The sequence below is a fragment of the Camelus dromedarius genome, chromosome 14, assembly GCF_036321535.1.
Source record: "Camelus dromedarius isolate mCamDro1 chromosome 14, mCamDro1.pat, whole genome shotgun sequence".
In the NCBI taxonomy this organism is placed as follows: domain Eukaryota; kingdom Metazoa; phylum Chordata; class Mammalia; order Artiodactyla; family Camelidae; genus Camelus; species Camelus dromedarius.
In genome coordinates, this window is record NC_087449.1 from 42,182,018 (window position 1) to 42,199,552 (window position 17,535).

The 17,535-nt window shown below is 39.1% G+C and overlaps 1 protein-coding gene across 2 annotated transcripts; it reads right to left on the reverse strand.

Moving 5' to 3' along the window:
* Positions 1-1,061: 1,061 nt before the first annotated feature.
* LOC105103378 (zinc finger protein 684) lies at positions 1,062-12,843 on the reverse strand. Of its 2 annotated transcripts, none has more exons than XM_010996955.3 (5): positions 12,398-12,843; positions 11,582-11,658; positions 8,459-8,625; positions 8,051-8,146; positions 1,062-4,516 (listed from the first exon to the last, which is right to left on the reverse strand). In XM_010996955.3, the coding sequence occupies exons 3-5, from the start codon at positions 8,601-8,603 to the stop codon at positions 3,597-3,599; spliced, it is 1,161 nt and encodes a 386-aa protein (XP_010995257.1). In that variant the 5' UTR covers positions 8,604-8,625; positions 11,582-11,658; positions 12,398-12,843; the 3' UTR covers positions 1,062-3,596. The 2 variants fall into 2 exon arrangements, with proteins under 2 accessions (XP_010995257.1, XP_010995259.1); XM_010996957.3 differs by having other exon boundaries at positions 8,459-8,585; positions 12,398-12,842.
* Between the last annotated feature and the right edge of the window lie 4,692 nt (positions 12,844-17,535).

Genomic DNA, 17,535 nt, shown 5'->3' on the forward strand with positions numbered 1-17,535 from the left:
CTACTAAGGTATTTCCTTTCTGACTGAAGTTCCTATCACACTCATTAATATCAGTTTTCTATTATGTGGAGTGTGACGTGCTAAAGCCTTACTGCACTTGTCACACTTAAAGGGTCTCTCCTCAGAGGGCTGTTTCATTAAAGCCAAGTTTTGCACTCCAAGAAAAAAAAAATTTTTTTTTTAATTGAAATATAGTTGATTTGCAACGTTGTGTTAGCTTCAGGTGTACAGCAAAGTGATTCAGTTATATATATACATATAGCTAATCTTTTCCAGGTTCTTTTCCATTATAGGTTATTATAAGATATTGAATATAGTTCCCTGTGCTACATAGTAGGTCCTCGTTTGTTATCTATTTTATATATGTTAATCCCAAACTCCTAATTTATCCCTCCCCCATCCGGTCCCCTTTGGTAACCATAAGTTTTTCTATGTCTGTGAGTCTATTTCTGTTTTGTAAGTAAGTTCATTTGTATCACTTTTTTTGCTTCTACATATAAGTGGTATCATATAATATTTGTCTTTCTCTCTGTGACTTACTTCTCTTAGTATGACAAGCTCCAGGTCCATCCATGTTGCTGCAATGGCATTATTTCATCCTTTTTATGGCTGAGAAGTATTCCAGTGTGCTGTATGTATATATACCACACATTCTTTATCCAGCCATCTGTTGATGAACATTCAGGTTGTTTCCACACCGTGGCTATTGTAAATACTGCTGCTATGAACAGTGGGGTGCATGTATCTTTTCAAATTGGAGTTTTCTATGCTCTTGAGAAAAATTCTTACCACACATCCCACACTGACATGCTTTTTCTCCTGAGTGGAGGGTATGATGCAGAAGAGCAGAACGTCTGGTGAAGCCCTTACTATGCTCACCGCATGTATAAGGTATCTCTCTCATGTGTACTCTGATGACCTCTAAGACTGGCAGCTCTAGAGTAACCCTCACCATGTTTACTTCATTTATAGGGTTTCCCTCCTGTATAGACACTTTTATGATTGCAAATATTTTTGTACTGGCTAAAACCTTCAACCCACTCAGCACATTTGCAAGGCCATTCTACTGTGTGAACTCCAAGACTGTTAGAATTTTTTATTTTAGGTCATCTAAAAAGGGCATGTGGTTACAAGCTTCTGACATGGCTCCCATGATATTCACGTCCCCAAGTAATCACAGCCTTGGACAATCCCTTCCTCTTGCATTATTTCATAATAACTTGCCTCTAACAAACAGAATAAGAAATACTAACAATATTAATTTCCCTTTCAGTTTCTTATAATGAAATGATCATGGCAACAGTGATGGGGGTGTTACTTCTGTGGTTAGGTTACAGAAGACTGTGACTTCTGTCTTGCCTTGTTTTGACATGAGGTTACTACTTCCTTTATAAAATGAGCTACAAAGTATTGCCTCTTTATCTTCTAGAAGAAACTGTGAAGAATTGTTATTTCTTCCTTAAGTGTTTGGTAGAATTCATCAGTGAAATCCTCTGGACCTAGAGTTTTCTTCTTCGGAGGTCATGAATGAGTTCTGGTTCATTATGGTTCATAGTTAGCTAATTATTTTCCTCTATAAGAAAGGGAACAAACAGTTTAATTAAGAGCTCAGATCATAATACCAAATGAACCTCCCGGGCCCCTTCTTACTCTCAGTTTTCCACCTTGATGTGCAAGGCCTCTCTTTTTAGGAGGCTCACATCATTCCAGCAGCAATGAAAACACTCCCCCTTCCCCGCCTCAAGGGTGTTTTCTTGCTGTCTTAACGTCTAGATTTGCTCAGATGCTATTACTGCTAAGGCCAGGAGCTGAGAAAAAGTCAGGAGAGGAGGAGAAAATGTTAAATAAAGCAAAATGTCAGCTTTAAAAGGAAGTGAGAGAAGAGGCAGCTTTGAAAAAAGCTCCTTGAGTTTATAACTTACATGTATACTTTTGTGGTCTGCCAAGCGATTTGGGGTGATTGCCTAAGTTTAATTAGCATATAGTTTTAGTATGAAAGTGCTGTAAGACACGGTTTACCTTCGATTTGATGGATATTCAGAAAATCACTTTCATTCGTAAGTCTTTCATCACCCTGCAAAAATGCTAATGAGGAAAAACAATTCCAAGTTCACACATTTAATCCAAAAATGTATGCTTGCAAGAGAAAACCTGGTTTTGTGAATACAGGTTCAAGCTCAATGCTGTACATAAGCTTCACAAATACATCTGAAGAAAGGGCTTAAAGACTCTTTAATAATAGCAAGTAACACTTCAAGTGAAATGCAGAAGTTTCACTTACCTCATCGCTAGTTCACGTGTCTTTAAAAGGAATCCACAGAATTTACATAATGTCGAATTATAAAAGAGTTGCTAAGCAGTTCAAGGAAGTAGAAAAAAGCTTTTCAAAATAGCTTGATCTACCTATGCTAGCCACCTGGAAATTTCCAAATGAGCCTGAGATATCTCTGAGACAATTTCTAAAACTAAAAGGTAATAATTGATTTTTTTTTCCCAGAAGCCTCACAAAGCATCATGACACCTAATTTTTCTAAACTAAGAACCCCAGTTCTATGCTGCTTGAGCTAGGCTGACTTCTACTTACGGAGCTGCGTCAGTGAAATGGGATGGCTTTTACTTAAGGCTGTTTACCTGCAGGATGCCTCCTTCTCTGTACTAAGTGCTTGGAGTAATACAAAACACAGCTGTTGTCTGGTCAACCAGGATTAAACACACACACACACACACGTTTTGCACAGAACCTATTACGAGATAGTCTCAGGTGAGCAGACCAGTAGACTTCTTAACTGTCCCTGATTACTATCTAAGAGGTGGCTCAAGAAGTCTCAGTGAACAACTGCCACAACTATTCATAGGTGCCACGAAATGGTTAGAGATCAAGTTCGTAGCACTGACCTTTACTCTAAATCATGAGCCCTATTATTTCACTTATAATTGGCAATTCTGGATATGACGATTTTAGGCTTTGAAGAGATAGCGAAGGGGTTTACCAGAGATTTTAATAGATATAATTTTGGAAGCGGTTTAAGTTTACTTACATATTTTTATCATAGTAAAATATACGTAACATAAAATTTACTATTTAAACCATTTTTCAGAGTACGATTCATTGGCATTAAGTATGTTCACAATGTTGTGCAACCATCATCATATATAATTTTGTATAATGTGCACAGCACATATTTCAAACCTACGGTTATAAAAATTTCTTAAGCAATGCAGACATTTGTATTATTTGTGTAAAAAATCGTAAGTTGAGGGCAGTGTATATATGCAATTATACTGCTCTGGTGCCTTAATTACTCATTTTTTTTCACAACTTCCTCAGCTTTACTGTAAAGTTGTCTATGGCTCAAAATTTTCTGTAATCTTTTCAATAAAATCAGTAATATCACTTACAGAATATGAATTTCAGGACACACTTTCCCACACTTATTCAACTGATAGGGTTTTTCTCATGATGAATTCTTTGCTGCTTTATTAAAAGGCTAAATTTTAAGTGTCCCCACACTTACAAAGCTTCTTTGTTTTTATGACTTCTTTGATGGAGGGTGAGATGTGTCTTCTGGTTAAAAGATTTCCCATGTGTGTTACATTTATTTTGTTGCCCTGCTGTGAGTTAAGTAATGTTTCAGGAGATGTGACTTCTTGATGAAGGCTTTGCCACACTCAGTGCACCCACGGGGTTTCTCACCTGTGTGAATCCTCTGATGCATGACCAGCACTGAGGAGTCTGCAAAGGCTTTGCCACACTCTCTGCATCGGTGCGGTTTCTCTCCTGTATGAATTCTGGAGTGTTTATAAAGGGATGAACTGTACTTAAAGGTTTTCCCACATTCCTTACATTCAAATGAGTTCTCGGGTGTGTGAGATTTCACGTGTTGTGCAAAGGAGGAGTGCCAAGTGAATGATTTCCCACACTGACCGCATTCATAAGGCTTCTCTCCAGTATGGAGTCGCTGGTGGACCACCAGTTGTGCTTTACGTGTAAATGCTTTCCCACAATCACTGCACACAAAGGGTCTCTCTCCACTATGAATTTTTTGATGAGCTGTAAGGTGTCTCTTACTGTTAACGGCTTTCCCACAGTCATTGCATTCAAAGGTTTTTATTTCCCTTGAGTGCTTTTTTTCATGTCTAATGAGACAAGACTTCTTTTGGAAGGCTTTCCCACAGTCATTGCACCCAAAGGTTTTTTTCCTTGCATGCTTTTTTTCATGTCTAATGAGACACCACTTGTTTTTGACGGCTCTTCCACATTCCTTGTATTCATAAGGGTTTTTGCTAGTATAACTTTTACTATAATTAAGGAAGTGTAAATTAGGTTGCAAACTCTTTCCATTTGACTCACATTTATGGTGTTTTTGTCTTGAAGAAATAAATTTGATACTCAGATTACAATTCTGGACTGTCTCATTGGTCAGTGTTTTCTTGAAGGTGAACATATCATGGTTCCAAAAACTGTCTTTGCTTCCTTCCTGTCTCTCTAGCTCATCATCAAGTAAGCAGATACCTTCTAAAAAGGAGTAAAATGAAACATTCTCAGTTACTCCTCCCAATATCATGTTATAGAAAGAAATTTCTAGTCAATGCTTTTGGGCAAGGATGCTTCTTCTGACCACTTCTATTCAATGTAGTACTAAGGTCCTAGCTAGACCGATAAAGTAGGAAAAAGAAATAAGAGGCATCCAAGTGGGAGAGGAAGAAGTAAAAGAATCTCTGTTCCTTGATGACATGATCGTCTAGGCAGAAAACCCTAAAGACTTCATGAAAAAAGTTAGAACAAATAAATTCAGCACAGCTGTAGGATACAGAATCAACATAAAAATCAGCTGTGTTTCTATACACTAGAAATAAACAATCTGAAAAGGAACTTAAGAAAACAGGCCTATTTACAATAGCATCAAAAATAATAAAATAAACTTAAGCAAGGAGATGAAAGACTTCTACACTGACAACTACAAAACACCGCTGAAAGAGATTAAGGAAAACACAAATAAATGGAAAGACATCCTGTGTTCATGGACTATTATTAAAATGTCCCAAATGTACCCAAAGCGATCTACAGACTCAATGCAATCCCAATGTAATTTTTGCAGAATTAGAAAAAAAATTCTAAAATTTCATATGGAACCACAAAGGATTTCCAATAACCAAAACAACTGAGAAAGAACAAAGCAGCAGGCCTCTCACTTCCTGTCTTGAAACCACATTACAAAGTTACAATAATCAAAACAGTATGGTATTGGCATAAAGACAGACATATAGACCAACGGGAAAGAACTGACAGCCCAGAAATAAGCCCATGCATATATGGTCTTCAACAAATGTGCCAAGACAACACGACGGGGAAAGAACAGTTTCTTCAACAAATGGTGCTGGGAAAACCAGATACCCCCATGTAAAGAAGTGAAATTGGACCCTAAACTTAAAACCATACACAAAAATCAACTCAAGATGTACTAAAGACTTAAACATAGGTCTTGGCAATGATTTCTTGGATGTGGAACCAAAAGCACTGGCAACAAAAGGAAAAACCAACAAGTGGGACTACATCCAACTAAAAAGTCTCTATGCAGCAAAGCAAACAATCAACAGAGTGAAAAGGCAACCTACAGAATGGGAGAAAGTATTTTAGAAACATATTGGATAAGGGGTTAATGTCTAAAACATGTAAGGAACCCCTACAACTCAATGGCAAAAAAATGGGCAAGAACTACAATAGACATTTCTCCAAACGGCTGGCAGGAATATGAAAAGATGCTCAACCTCACTAGTCATCAGGGAAATGCAAACCAAAACCACAATAAGCTATCACCTCACACCTGTTAGGATGTCCATTATCCAAAAAACAGAAAATAATGAGCGTTGGCAAGGATGTGGAGAAACTGGAACCCTTGTGCACTGTTGGTGGGAATGTAAAATAGTGCAGCCACTACGGAAAACAGCATGGAGGTTCCTGAAAATACCAAAAATGGAAACACCGTATGATTCAGCAATCCCACTTCTGGGTATTTACCAAAAAAACCCTGAAAACTGGAATCCTAGAGATACCAGCACTCCCATGTTCACTGCAGCATTATTCACAATAGCCAAGAGCTGGAAACAATCTGAAGTTCATCGACAGATGAATGGATGAGGGAAATGTGATATATACATACTTTAAAAAAGAAGGAACTCTGTCGCCTGCCACAACATGGGTGAACCTCAAGGACCTCAGAATAAGTGAAAACAGTCAGTCACAGAAGGACAAAAACTGCATGCTTTCACTTATATAAGGTATTTAAAATAGTCAAATCACAGAAGCAGAAAGTAGAATGGTAGTTGCCAGGGGCAGGGAGGAGAGGGAATTGTTGTTCAGTGGATGCAGGGTTTCAGTTCTGCAAGATGGAGAAGTTCTAGAGAGTCCCCCAAACATTAATGTGCATATAGTTAACAATATTGTCCTGTACACTTAAAAGTTTTGCTGATTTTTATAGCAAGTAAAATTGTACAGATTTTATATTATATGTTGTTGTTGTTGTTGTTGTCATTTTAACCACACACACACAGTCTCTGGTTTCAGGCCTGGTTTCCCATTCCGGACTACAGAACAAAAAATAAACCTGTATTTGCCCTGCCCTGGGCACTAAGAAGAAACTGCTGAAATGGACGCTTCTGGAAAACAATAATGAGAACAAGATTTTCTATTTATAAATATGACTTTCCAACCTGTGAAAGATGGCGAAGTAGACACAAAGTAAAGCTACAATGATGACAAAGAAAGTTAAGAAGCTCTCTTAACAGGGACATAGAGCAAGCTGAGAATGGGGAGAGGAATAAATGAGTTGGGTGATGAGGGGAACAAGGAGATAAAGGCATTATGGGGAAATGAGGAGAGCTGGATTGGTTTGGAGAAGTTTGATCAAAGTCTACAACATCTAAAAATTAAATGATCCTCTTAGGGTCCTCTCTAGACTCCTCCATACACTTCTTTATTCTTACTCACCCTGCACACAACCACCAAATGGACTCTCAAGCCATTAACTCCCCTTTACCTATAGGCATGTTCCTATATCCTCTCAAACCACTCAAATAGTGGCAGCATATCTGTAGAAAGTTCTCCAACTCAAGTTCTAGCTAGGGTTCATTCTCCAATGCTGACATATACCCAGGATCACAGAGGCTCCGCAGAACATTTATAAAAGAGACCAGATGTAAATTCCTTTTGCTTCTATCATCAGTTATTTCTGCTACTTGAGAAGAGTTTTTCCTGATCATTAATCCTATTCTTTACAACCTCTTCCAATCTTCCAGATATACTAGCCTCCAGAACTCTACTTTGCCCCTGACACCACTCTTCAACTCAAATTTCACATTTTGGTTTCCACACTTACAGCTTCCATTAACTCTGGGGATCTGAACCACAGACTCCTAGGCTCTACCAACTTGTGCCTTTATATATTGTGTGGTTAAGAAGGTTCTCTGACTACTGTTACCGTGATGCCACGCCATGTCCAACACAACATCATCACTGCCAAGCTCAAAACCCTACTAACGCTAAGTCCACTGATATAATAATGTTAGGAAAAATGGGGGAGAAGACAATTCTTCACTATTTCTGAGACTGCCTTCCATCAAGAGAGAATCTTCTCAGTGTAACACTCTGGACTCATACCTCATTCCTTACTTCTCAAGTAAACACAATCTGACCACATTATTAGAACTAGATGTATGAAAAGATCTGCGATCGTGTTGAGGAGGGAAGAAGAATGAGGATTCTAGGAATTAAGAGAACCAAGCAAGCACTTAGATGGAACAGGCAGTGTGAGGAGCCAGAGCAGAGGAGGGACATCTCCCGACACCAGAGCTGAGAAAGAGGAAGGGCAGCCACGTGGGAGAGTGGAAGTGAAGGTGCCACTTGGGGATCTGAGGATGTTGTGTCACCTCCAAAGGTGTGTGGCTTTTAAGAGGTGCTTCCTGAAAAGTATTTCAAAGGTGCCTGTCCCTCACACGCCACCTGGGATCCCAACTCCATAGACTCCCGTCTACTTGATTTTCGCTGACTCACCGGGAGTGCGCCAACGTGGGTTCTCTCCCTCCACCATCCATGGCTCCTGTCCTTGCTCCACCTTGAAGATCACTTTTGTCTTGGTGTCTGGACACCCTGTTCATGGGAAACAACACAGAACTGGGGACAAAGTGCTGGGGACAAACAACTACCTCACAATTTGGATTTGCCTCCTGGAGTCTCAGGGCCTGGAAAGGATGACAAACAGGCTTTAGAACAGAAAAGACCCTTTGCCTCCATCTGGGAAGCATGAACACACTATCTGATCCCCAAAGGGGATTAAGAATCTCTGACCACAAAAATTCAGGGCCAAACTCATTAATGCTTCAGAACGTTCACAGCTTCCACAAGTCTTAAAGGAAGGGCACTAATAGCATATGCTGAGTTACACAGGGAAGTTGCTCTTACCCACTGAGATACAGTTTCTAAAGTTCTCCAGCATCACATCCCAATACAGCTTCCTCTGAGCACATCCCAGCAGCTGCCACTCCTCCAGGGTGAAGTCCATGGCCACATCCTGGAATGTCACTGATCCCTGGAATAGTACATTCATCTTCGAACTGTAGTGAGCACCACTAGGGCATGTGGAGGAGATTCAGAGCAATTCCTCTAATTACGTTCACTGTTCAGAGTTTGCGGGAAGTTACATACGACAACTAAAAACTATGTAGTTGATTCAGAATTTAAATTTGTGACAGAAGAAAATCATATTAAAACTCTCCCATCACATACATGCACACACATATGTATATATACATGCATATATTATGTATCTATGGAGGAAGAGGAAGAGAAGAGAATAGAAAATATTAAGTTCACTAAGCCTTGCTTTGGCCTCATGTTTTCTGCTTCTACAAAGGGACACTTGAAAAATGGTCATATGGAGACTGCTACTGTATTTACGACAAATCTCTTATATAAACATTCATTAAATTTTTTTTTCATAATAAATAAGTAAGTGCCAGGAAAACCTTTATCTATGGAATTGTTATACCTTATTCTCTAGGACAAGGCCATAATTTCACTGATTAGGTGTCCTTTTTTATGACTGCCAAGTTTAAACATGAATTTGTATCTCAACATTACAAACTGTGCAGGCCCTATAATCTCCGTATCAATTTTTTAACCTTTCTTCAATTTAAATTTCAATGTATATTTTTCCTGTTTATATTCTTACCTCAAAATACTTTTCTACTTTAATATATGGAGTCTTACAAGTCACTGCATATTCACCAGAAAGCAAAGCTGAATTTGAATGAATACATGGATGGATAGATGGATGGATAGATGTCTTGCCTGGAAATTGGTCATTGTCTGCTGCTCGTGGGAAAGGACACAGACTTATGAAAACAAGACTGGGGGAGAGGGTGGGAAGGAAGTGGTTCCGTGCCTTTCCTGCCTAGAAATAAATACCCATATACCAACTACAAAAAAGGCTACTGGTGGAAGAATGAGCTTTCAAACAAGCCAGAGAAGTCATGTTCCAGAAGCACCAACTTTTGATTCTGACAGGATTACAGGGAACTTGGACAAGGATGTTCTCCCTTGGGTAGATGCATACATTTCTGCCCTATCGATCTATTACAATTTATGGTTAATTTCTGACCTAGTGACTTCTCTAGAAATAGCAATAAAAATTGATGGATACAACGATTAAAAGCCTGGATTCCAGAGTCAGGCAATCCAAGTTCAAATTCAGCTACTCCACTTACTAAAGGTATGACCCTGAGAAAGTTACTTAACTGCTCTGTACCTCAGTTTTCTTACCTACAAAATGCTGATAATAATAGTACACACATCACAGGATTTTTATGAGGATTACATAAGTTAATACATGTAAAGCATTCAGAACAATATGTGGCAAGCACTTAGTAAAATTGCTATTATTTTTAAAAATAAAAAAGGGAGAAAGGGAGAGATAAAAAGCACTGTTTTTACATCATTGCTTATGCTATGAAAACAATGACAATAACTTAAATGTCCATTAATACGATGCTGATTTTTAAAAAAGAGATGCTGTAGAAAGATACTGTTAAGGAAAGAGGTTCCACTTATATTTGTAGGTAAAAAAGTACTTTGACACGTAAAACATGATCCTCTCCTCCCCTTTTAGAAGACTATGCATGCTGACGCAGAGACACACAAACTCAGCGGTCCTATATCAAAATGTTAATAATTATTATTTAGGATTGTAAAGATAGCAGGATCATATATAACTTCTTTTTTTTTTTTTTACATACCTGTACTTTCTAATTTTTTATAATGCAGTATTTTCCCAACTACATATATACACACACATATAAGTATATACCATTTAAAAATATACACATTAAATTTAAACAAAGGTCTGTAAGGCCCTACACCATCTTGTTCTATCTCTTCTAAGCTCATCTGCTTCAACCCCTCCATCACTCTCCTCTGACCTACTCTGATCAGTCGCTTTCTTGCTCTTCCTCTAAAATACCAAGGATGATTACTCAGAATTTCTGTACATTTCCTCTGCCTGGACTATTCTTTCTCAGGAAAACTCCAGATACTGCATGGCTCACTCTCTAAGCTCCTTTGGGTCTCTGCTCACAGCTCACTGAGCAGTGAGGTTTTTCTTGACCACTTCAGGTAAAAGAGACTCCCTTACTGTCACCATCACTCTGTACACCCTTACTTTGTCTTTTTCTCTATTGCACCTGCCACCAAATGACAGAGTATGTATCTGATTATTTGGGTTTTGTTTATTTTCCTCCATGAAAACACAGACTCTGTTTTGCTCATTGTGGTACACCCAGTTCCAGAATAGGTGTTTGGTCCACAACAGACATTCAGCATATATTTGCTGAATGAATGAATCTCCTTGTTACATGTTTTCAAAAGAAATTTATTAAGCAACTTCGGCCCAACTGAACTGCGATGCAGGAAAAAGAATAGTCTGGGAATTGAAGACTGGATATCAGGCCACACTCAGCCACTCACAAACTGTGGGACTCGCACTCAAATGCGATCTCAGGGCTAGTTTGATTCCTCCTCAAAATGAAGAAGCAGATCTAGAAGACTCCTAAAAGTCCTTCTGGCACTACCAGGCTGTGATTACCCTGTATACTGTTTCTGCATTTAGGTAAGGGGAGAAAGGGAATCAGTATATCCCCAAAGGGTAAATGTGACAAGTGAGATAATAAGGAGGCAGTTTAATCTTGAAGGAACCCATGAGGAATGAAGGGAACACACTGGTGTGAATGTGTGCTTGTGAGAGCCTGAGAGAGAGAGAATGAATAAATGTATTTAGGAAACAAGTAGAATTTCTTCTATAGTAGCTCTTGATTCTTCCCCTTGACCATACCCTCATTCTCCTCCTGTGAGTTTCATTTTCCTGTGGAGCCTGACCACATACACCCACTCTTCATTTTCTGCAGTTCTCACTTTTCTCCTGAAACATGTGGGACATACCTCCACGGACACAGTCCTTGATGGTACTTACATGTAATGCTATGAGTCAAGACCTACTCTCACTAGACAGGAGAGACAAGAGTTGATTCCTACCTCTCCTGAAACGAGGTGAAATTCACAGGTCAGGAGAGCATCTTCCTCGGATTAACCTCTTTCCTCTTAACTGTTCCCTAGAAAAGATGGACTGGGTGATAGAGAGGCAACACTCCTTCAACTGGAACCTTCACGCTGGGTCCCAATTCTGTAAATTCACCATTCTGTGGCCCAAGGTTGGCTTTTTGTAGATTTTTAACCAGGGCCGCTGTAAACTGAGACAGGCCCAAGAGGGACTCACAGGTTCAATTACAGTCTTCCTGCAGAGACACCAAGAGTTCTCTCAATAACAATGATCACTAGTTGAAGTTCACTTAGCATTAACTCTTTAAAAAGAATACAAACTAAACAAAGTAACTCTTCGTTTTAGGCAAATTACTGTGTTGCAAATCATGAGCTCTGGGTAAAATAGCACTGAGTCTGAAGACTAGCGAGCGGCTCCACTTACTAGCTGTGTGATTTGAAGCAGTTGCCCATCCTCTGTAAAACGATGAGGATATTTAACATCACAAAGTAACCGTGGTAAATAAATGCCATACTTTAAACAAGTGCTTAACACTGTCTGGCTCTGGATATACTGGTTCTCTTCCCCTCCACTTTGAAGGGGTTAACTGCCTTCTGCGAGTTAAAAGCCTTGCGGAATGAGGTGAGTTAAGGTTCCACGCACAGGCATGGGCTCCCCACGCAGCACACACTACCTACAACACAACGGAGACTGGCCCGCCCCGCCGCAGCCAGACCTGGGCAGACGGGAGCCTGCCCTTCCTTACTCGGCTTTCTCTACGCCAAATGCCCCCGCGCGTAGGGGTTACCTACAATTTTACTTCCTTCGCATGAGCGGACAAACCGGTTTCTGCTCCCCAACTGTGCCTCAAGCCCTCTTGGGTCACCTGCGCTCAGAATTGAAACAAGTGGAGGGACGCAGACGATTCCTGAAGTCCCCACTGCGCGTGTGCGGAAGTAGTGACCTACCCAGCTTCCCCAGCGTTCCCAGGGGAAATCCACCCGAGACTACATTTCCCACAATGCTCGTGGAGTCCCGGTCCAGAAGGCTTCAGGGGTTTCCACTTAGCCTACTGGGGAGTTCTAGTTTGGTGTCACTGGGGCTTCATGGAGGGCTGTGGTCATATGGAAAGCAAACGTGTACGTAACCTTTACTGATTAGTATAGGCAAGACAATAGAAAACATATGACATAGACATGGTGAATAAAAGTGATTTATTTAAAGAAAGAGTTTCTTCTTTCATTTTATGTTTTAAAGGAATTAAACTTATTTTAGTAACACTGGAGTAACATAACAACTGTAAATAATTTAAAAATATAAACTATGTAAATTAATGTATTCGAGTTTTTTGTTTGTTTCTTTCGGACAGCCTAGTTATGTATGAGTATGTTTCAATTTTTTTTTTTTACAGTCTTGCTATACGAGAACAACAGCAAGAGGCCAGTTTCAAGTTTCACTCAGGGAAAGCGTTTATACTGGAAAAGAGAATGGTTACATAATCATTGTTGGCTAGCTACAAAAAGGAGTCTATGTGACAGGCATCAGGGTTTGTGGACAACTAGCTTTTTAGAACGTCTTAATCCCATTCAAGTCATTTAGATATTACTCATCAGGAATGACAATTTTTCCCATAATGAAATCATGAATTATCGTATGCCAAAAAACCGTTTTCCCAGACCAGGTTTGAGACAATTTCTGTAACTTCTCTTTTACAGTTTCTTCAGACCTTTCTCCCCGACTCCCCAACTCCCATCCCTCTGCCCCGCCCCTTTTAAAATGTGTGTGTACTGTATACTGTCACGCCTTTTTGTAAGCATATATCTAATATCCATTCAACAAAAACATGTTGCCTGAGCTCCTGTTATATTCGAGGCATTGATTTCAGTGTGCAGTAGTGATAAAGCAAACAAAACACCTGCCCTCATGGAGCTAATGCTCTCTTTTATTAGATATTGATAAATGCTATGGAGAAAAATAGTACAATGTAAGGGGAGAGGACTCATAGACATAGAATACAAACTTGTGGTTGCCAGGGGGGAGGGAGGTGGGAAGGGACAAACAGGGAGTTCGAAATTTGTAGATACTGACAGGTATATATAGAATAGGTAAACAAGTTTATACTGTGTAGCACAGGGAAATATATACAAGATCTTGTGGTAGCTCATGGTGAAAAAGAATGTGAAAATGAATATATGTATATTCATGACTGAAAAATTGTGCTCTACACTGGAAATTGACACAACATTGTAAACTGACTATAACTCAATAAAAAATATTAAAAATTTAAAAGGAAAAAAGAAAGGGGATAGGAAGTAGTGGAGAACTATAATTTTAACTAGAGTAGTTGAGGAAGGCCTCTGTTAGGAGATATTTGAGCAAAGACCTGAAGGAAATGAAGCTGCAAACTCATGCCAAATGAGAAGTGTTTTAAATAGAGGAAGCAACAAGAGCAAAGACCTGAAGCAGAAAATGACCACACATGTAAACAGCAAGGAGGGTGTGCATGGAAATGTGAGAATAATAAAGAGGTAAGGAAGGGTGAGGCCTAGGCTGCAGAGGGACTTATAACCTTAATGTAAGGACTTTGGCTTTTCCTCTGAGTGAAAATAGAAGCCGCTGGAGAATTTTGAGCAGCGGAGTGGCATGGTCTGACTGGAGTTTTAGTAAGATCACTCTGGCTGCTGTGAGAACAGACTGGAGGGAAGCAAGGGCATCACCAGTTAGGAGGTTATTATAATAGTCAAGAAGTGAGATGATGGTGGCTCAGACCAAGTTGTAGAAGAAGAGGTAGTGAGAAGTAGTTGAATTCAAAGTCTAATTTGAGGGCAGACCCCATAGGATTTGTTGTACGTCATAGGGAGGGTATGAGAGAAAAAGGGGATCCAAGGATGATTCCCAAGTTTCAGATCTGATCAAGTGAAAGGATGGAATTGCCATCAGATGAGATGGAGAAAACTGCAGGAGGAGCAGAGCTAGGGAGAATAAGGGAGATCAGGACCTGTTTTGAACTCACTGAATCTGAGATGCCAATTAGATACAACCAACTGGTGATACTGAGCAGATATGCTTGAGTTCAGGGGAGATGTCCACAAGAAATAAATTTGGGAGATATCATTATATAGATAGACTTCAAAACAAATGAGGTTACCAATGAAGACAGTGTACAAAGAGAAGAGAAGGGGTCCAACTATTGAGACCTGGTATATTCCCAAGTTGAAAGTTTGTAGAGATGAGAAGGAATCAGCAAGAGCCTGAGAAGGAAAAAAATCAGTGAAGTAAGAGAACCAGGAGAATGTGGATCCTCTAAGCCAAGTGAAAATAAAAAAATGTGCTTCAAAGTGAATAGAGTGATACATTGTGTCCAAAATTATTGATAATTAAGACTGACAACTTGATCATTGGATACAGCAATTAGAATTTTATTGGTGACTTTAACAAGAACAGTTTCAGTGGAGTGGTGTAGAGGAAAGCCTACTTGGAGTGAGTTTAAGAGAACATGATCTGAAAAATTTAGATTGGGAGAATTTCAGTGGGACAAAGAGCTGGTTTCTTTGACTGAAATAAAATAAAATAAAATAAATTTAAGAAAGAAAAAAAAAAGATGGACGGGGAACCGGTTGATTAACAGAGGGTTAAATCTAGCACTCTAGTGAAAGTTTGATGAGGAACAGGATATTATTTCCCCTATAAATTACTTAATTACAATGGAGAAAATGGTAATTTTATGATGTAGAAACATGGTGGATGCCACCTTAAACCAAGTAATCAGTTAAAATCACCAGTAATGAGACAAGTCAACATTATGCCTCCTGACATAAAATGCTGAGAATATCACTTGTGTGATATACTTGCCAAAATGTATAGCTTGAATCTAATCATGAGGAAACATCAGACCAACCAAAACTGAGGGGCACTTTACAAAATAACTGGCCTGTACTCTCCAAAAAATATCAATGTCATGAAAGATGTTGAAAAGCCAAAGGGTTGTTCCAGATTAAAGGAGTCTTAAAAAATATAACAACTAAATATAGTGGGTAATCCTGGTTTGGAACCTGGACCAGAAAAAAAAAAAAAAACGATTAAGAAGAACATTATTGGTGTAAATGCAATGTGGTGTCTTGGATTGGATCCTAGGACAGAAAAAGGACATTTGTGGGAAAACTAGTGAAATATGAATAAAATATGGAATTTAGTTAATAGTGATACACCAGTGTTGGTTTCTTAGTTGTACTCTGGTAATAGAAGGAGTTAACTTTAGGGGCAATAGGTGAGGGGTACATGGGAACTCTCTGTACCATTTTTGAAACTTTCTATAAACCTAAAATTATTCTAAAAGTAAAAATTTATTTTAAAAAGAACAATATTGAGACAATTAGGGACTTTATGGATGACAGATTAGACAATAGTATTGTATCAGTGGTAATTTAAAAAATTTTTTGATCTCTGAACTGTGGTTATATAACAGAAAGTTCGTGTTCAAAGGGATGAAATGTTATTGGGCATCTGCTTAGCCCCACTTCTTCCTGCTTTTGGTAACAGACCCTTTTATTCTTTATGGGGATGACTCTGTTCCTATTACATGAGATCTTGGTGGTAATGTGAATCAAGGTTTTCTGCTCTCCTGCCACGGGGTGAACATGATATCCAATCTAGGCTGATCACATCCACTTATGAACTTAAATATTTAGTAGAGTGGCTGTATGGTTTTCTAGGACCGCTGTAACAAAATAGCAATGACTGAGTGGCTTAAACAATAGAATTTTATTTTCTCACAGTTCTGGAGGCTAGAAGTCCACGGTTTTGGTAGGTTTGATTTCTTCTGACACCTCTTTCGTTGGCTTGCAGAGATTTCATGGCTGTGTCCTCGCTTGGTCTTTCCTCTGTGTGCATGTCTGTGTTTCAGTTTCCTCTTCTTGAAAGGACACCCGTCAGATTAGAATAGGACCCAACCTGAAGACTTTATTTAAAGACCTTACCTCCAAATATGGTCACATTCTGAGGTACTGAGATTTAGGGCTTGAACATATGAATTTTGGCAAGGGGAGGGGCACAATTCAGCCCTTAACAGTGACAAAGTACTGTAAGGTGATTGGAGCTAAGTTATTCCAGAGGCAACATGCTGTTGTAGAAAATCAGAATTTTTCAAAGTAAGGCTGTTAGAGACAGTTTCTTTTCATGAGAAATTACATTTGCAAGAAGGAATATTTTTAGGTACATTTTTGATATTAAGAGGATTTTTCAGTCTTTAGAATATATTGAGTTAATTAAATTTGATTGAGTTAATTAGAACTGGTTGAATGGCATCATAGTCAACAGTTTAGTCTATCACAATCCCCAAATCTTAGTCGATTAATATTTAAGATTAAGGCTCAGAAATTTATTTCTTGCACTTGCTATATATTACAGCAGAACAGTACAGGGCTCTGTGTCTCATAGTCAAACTCAGGCTGGAAGAGTCGTCACCATCTTGAACATTGCAGTTGCCATGCTGGAGGAAAATCAAGCTTTGAGGGGTCTTGTATCAGCAATTAAATGCTTGACTGGGAATAACACATGTCAGTTTTGTCATAATTCATGGGCCAGAACTAATCCCTTGGCATCAAACACAAAGAAACCAGAAAACTCAGTCCTACAAGTGCCTAAAAGGAATTGAGTTAGAAATATTTAGTGAAAGCATTAACAACCAACCACTGTCACTAAATATTCACTCATGTTCCCTCCTGAAGGCAAAATATAGGCACCTTCTTCCCAATGAAGAAAAGCCAAAAGTCTCGTCTTGTCATAGTATCAGACTCCCAAGTTCAGGACTTCTGGGTAATGCACAGTAGTATAAATAGGATGTTGGTAAGTGGTAGTCTTCTCATCAAGTCCAGATGGGGCTCCTCTTGAGCTGAATATCTGTGAATTAAATGGACAAGTTTTCTGTACCTCACACACACTTTGATTTGGA

Coding starts and splice junctions, on each gene's coding strand:
- LOC105103378 (XM_010996955.3), bottom strand. CDS start 8,603: ATGAATGTACTATTCCAGGGATCAGTGACATTCCAGGATGTGGCCATG. Junction 8,147..8,458: donor TAGAAACTGTATCTCAGTGG/GTAAGAGCAACT, acceptor TCCCATGAACAG/GGTGTCCAGACACCAAGACA. Junction 4,517..8,050: donor CCCACGTTGGCGCACTCCCG/GTGAGTCAGCGA, acceptor ACTCCTTTTTAG/AAGGTATCTGCTTACTTGAT.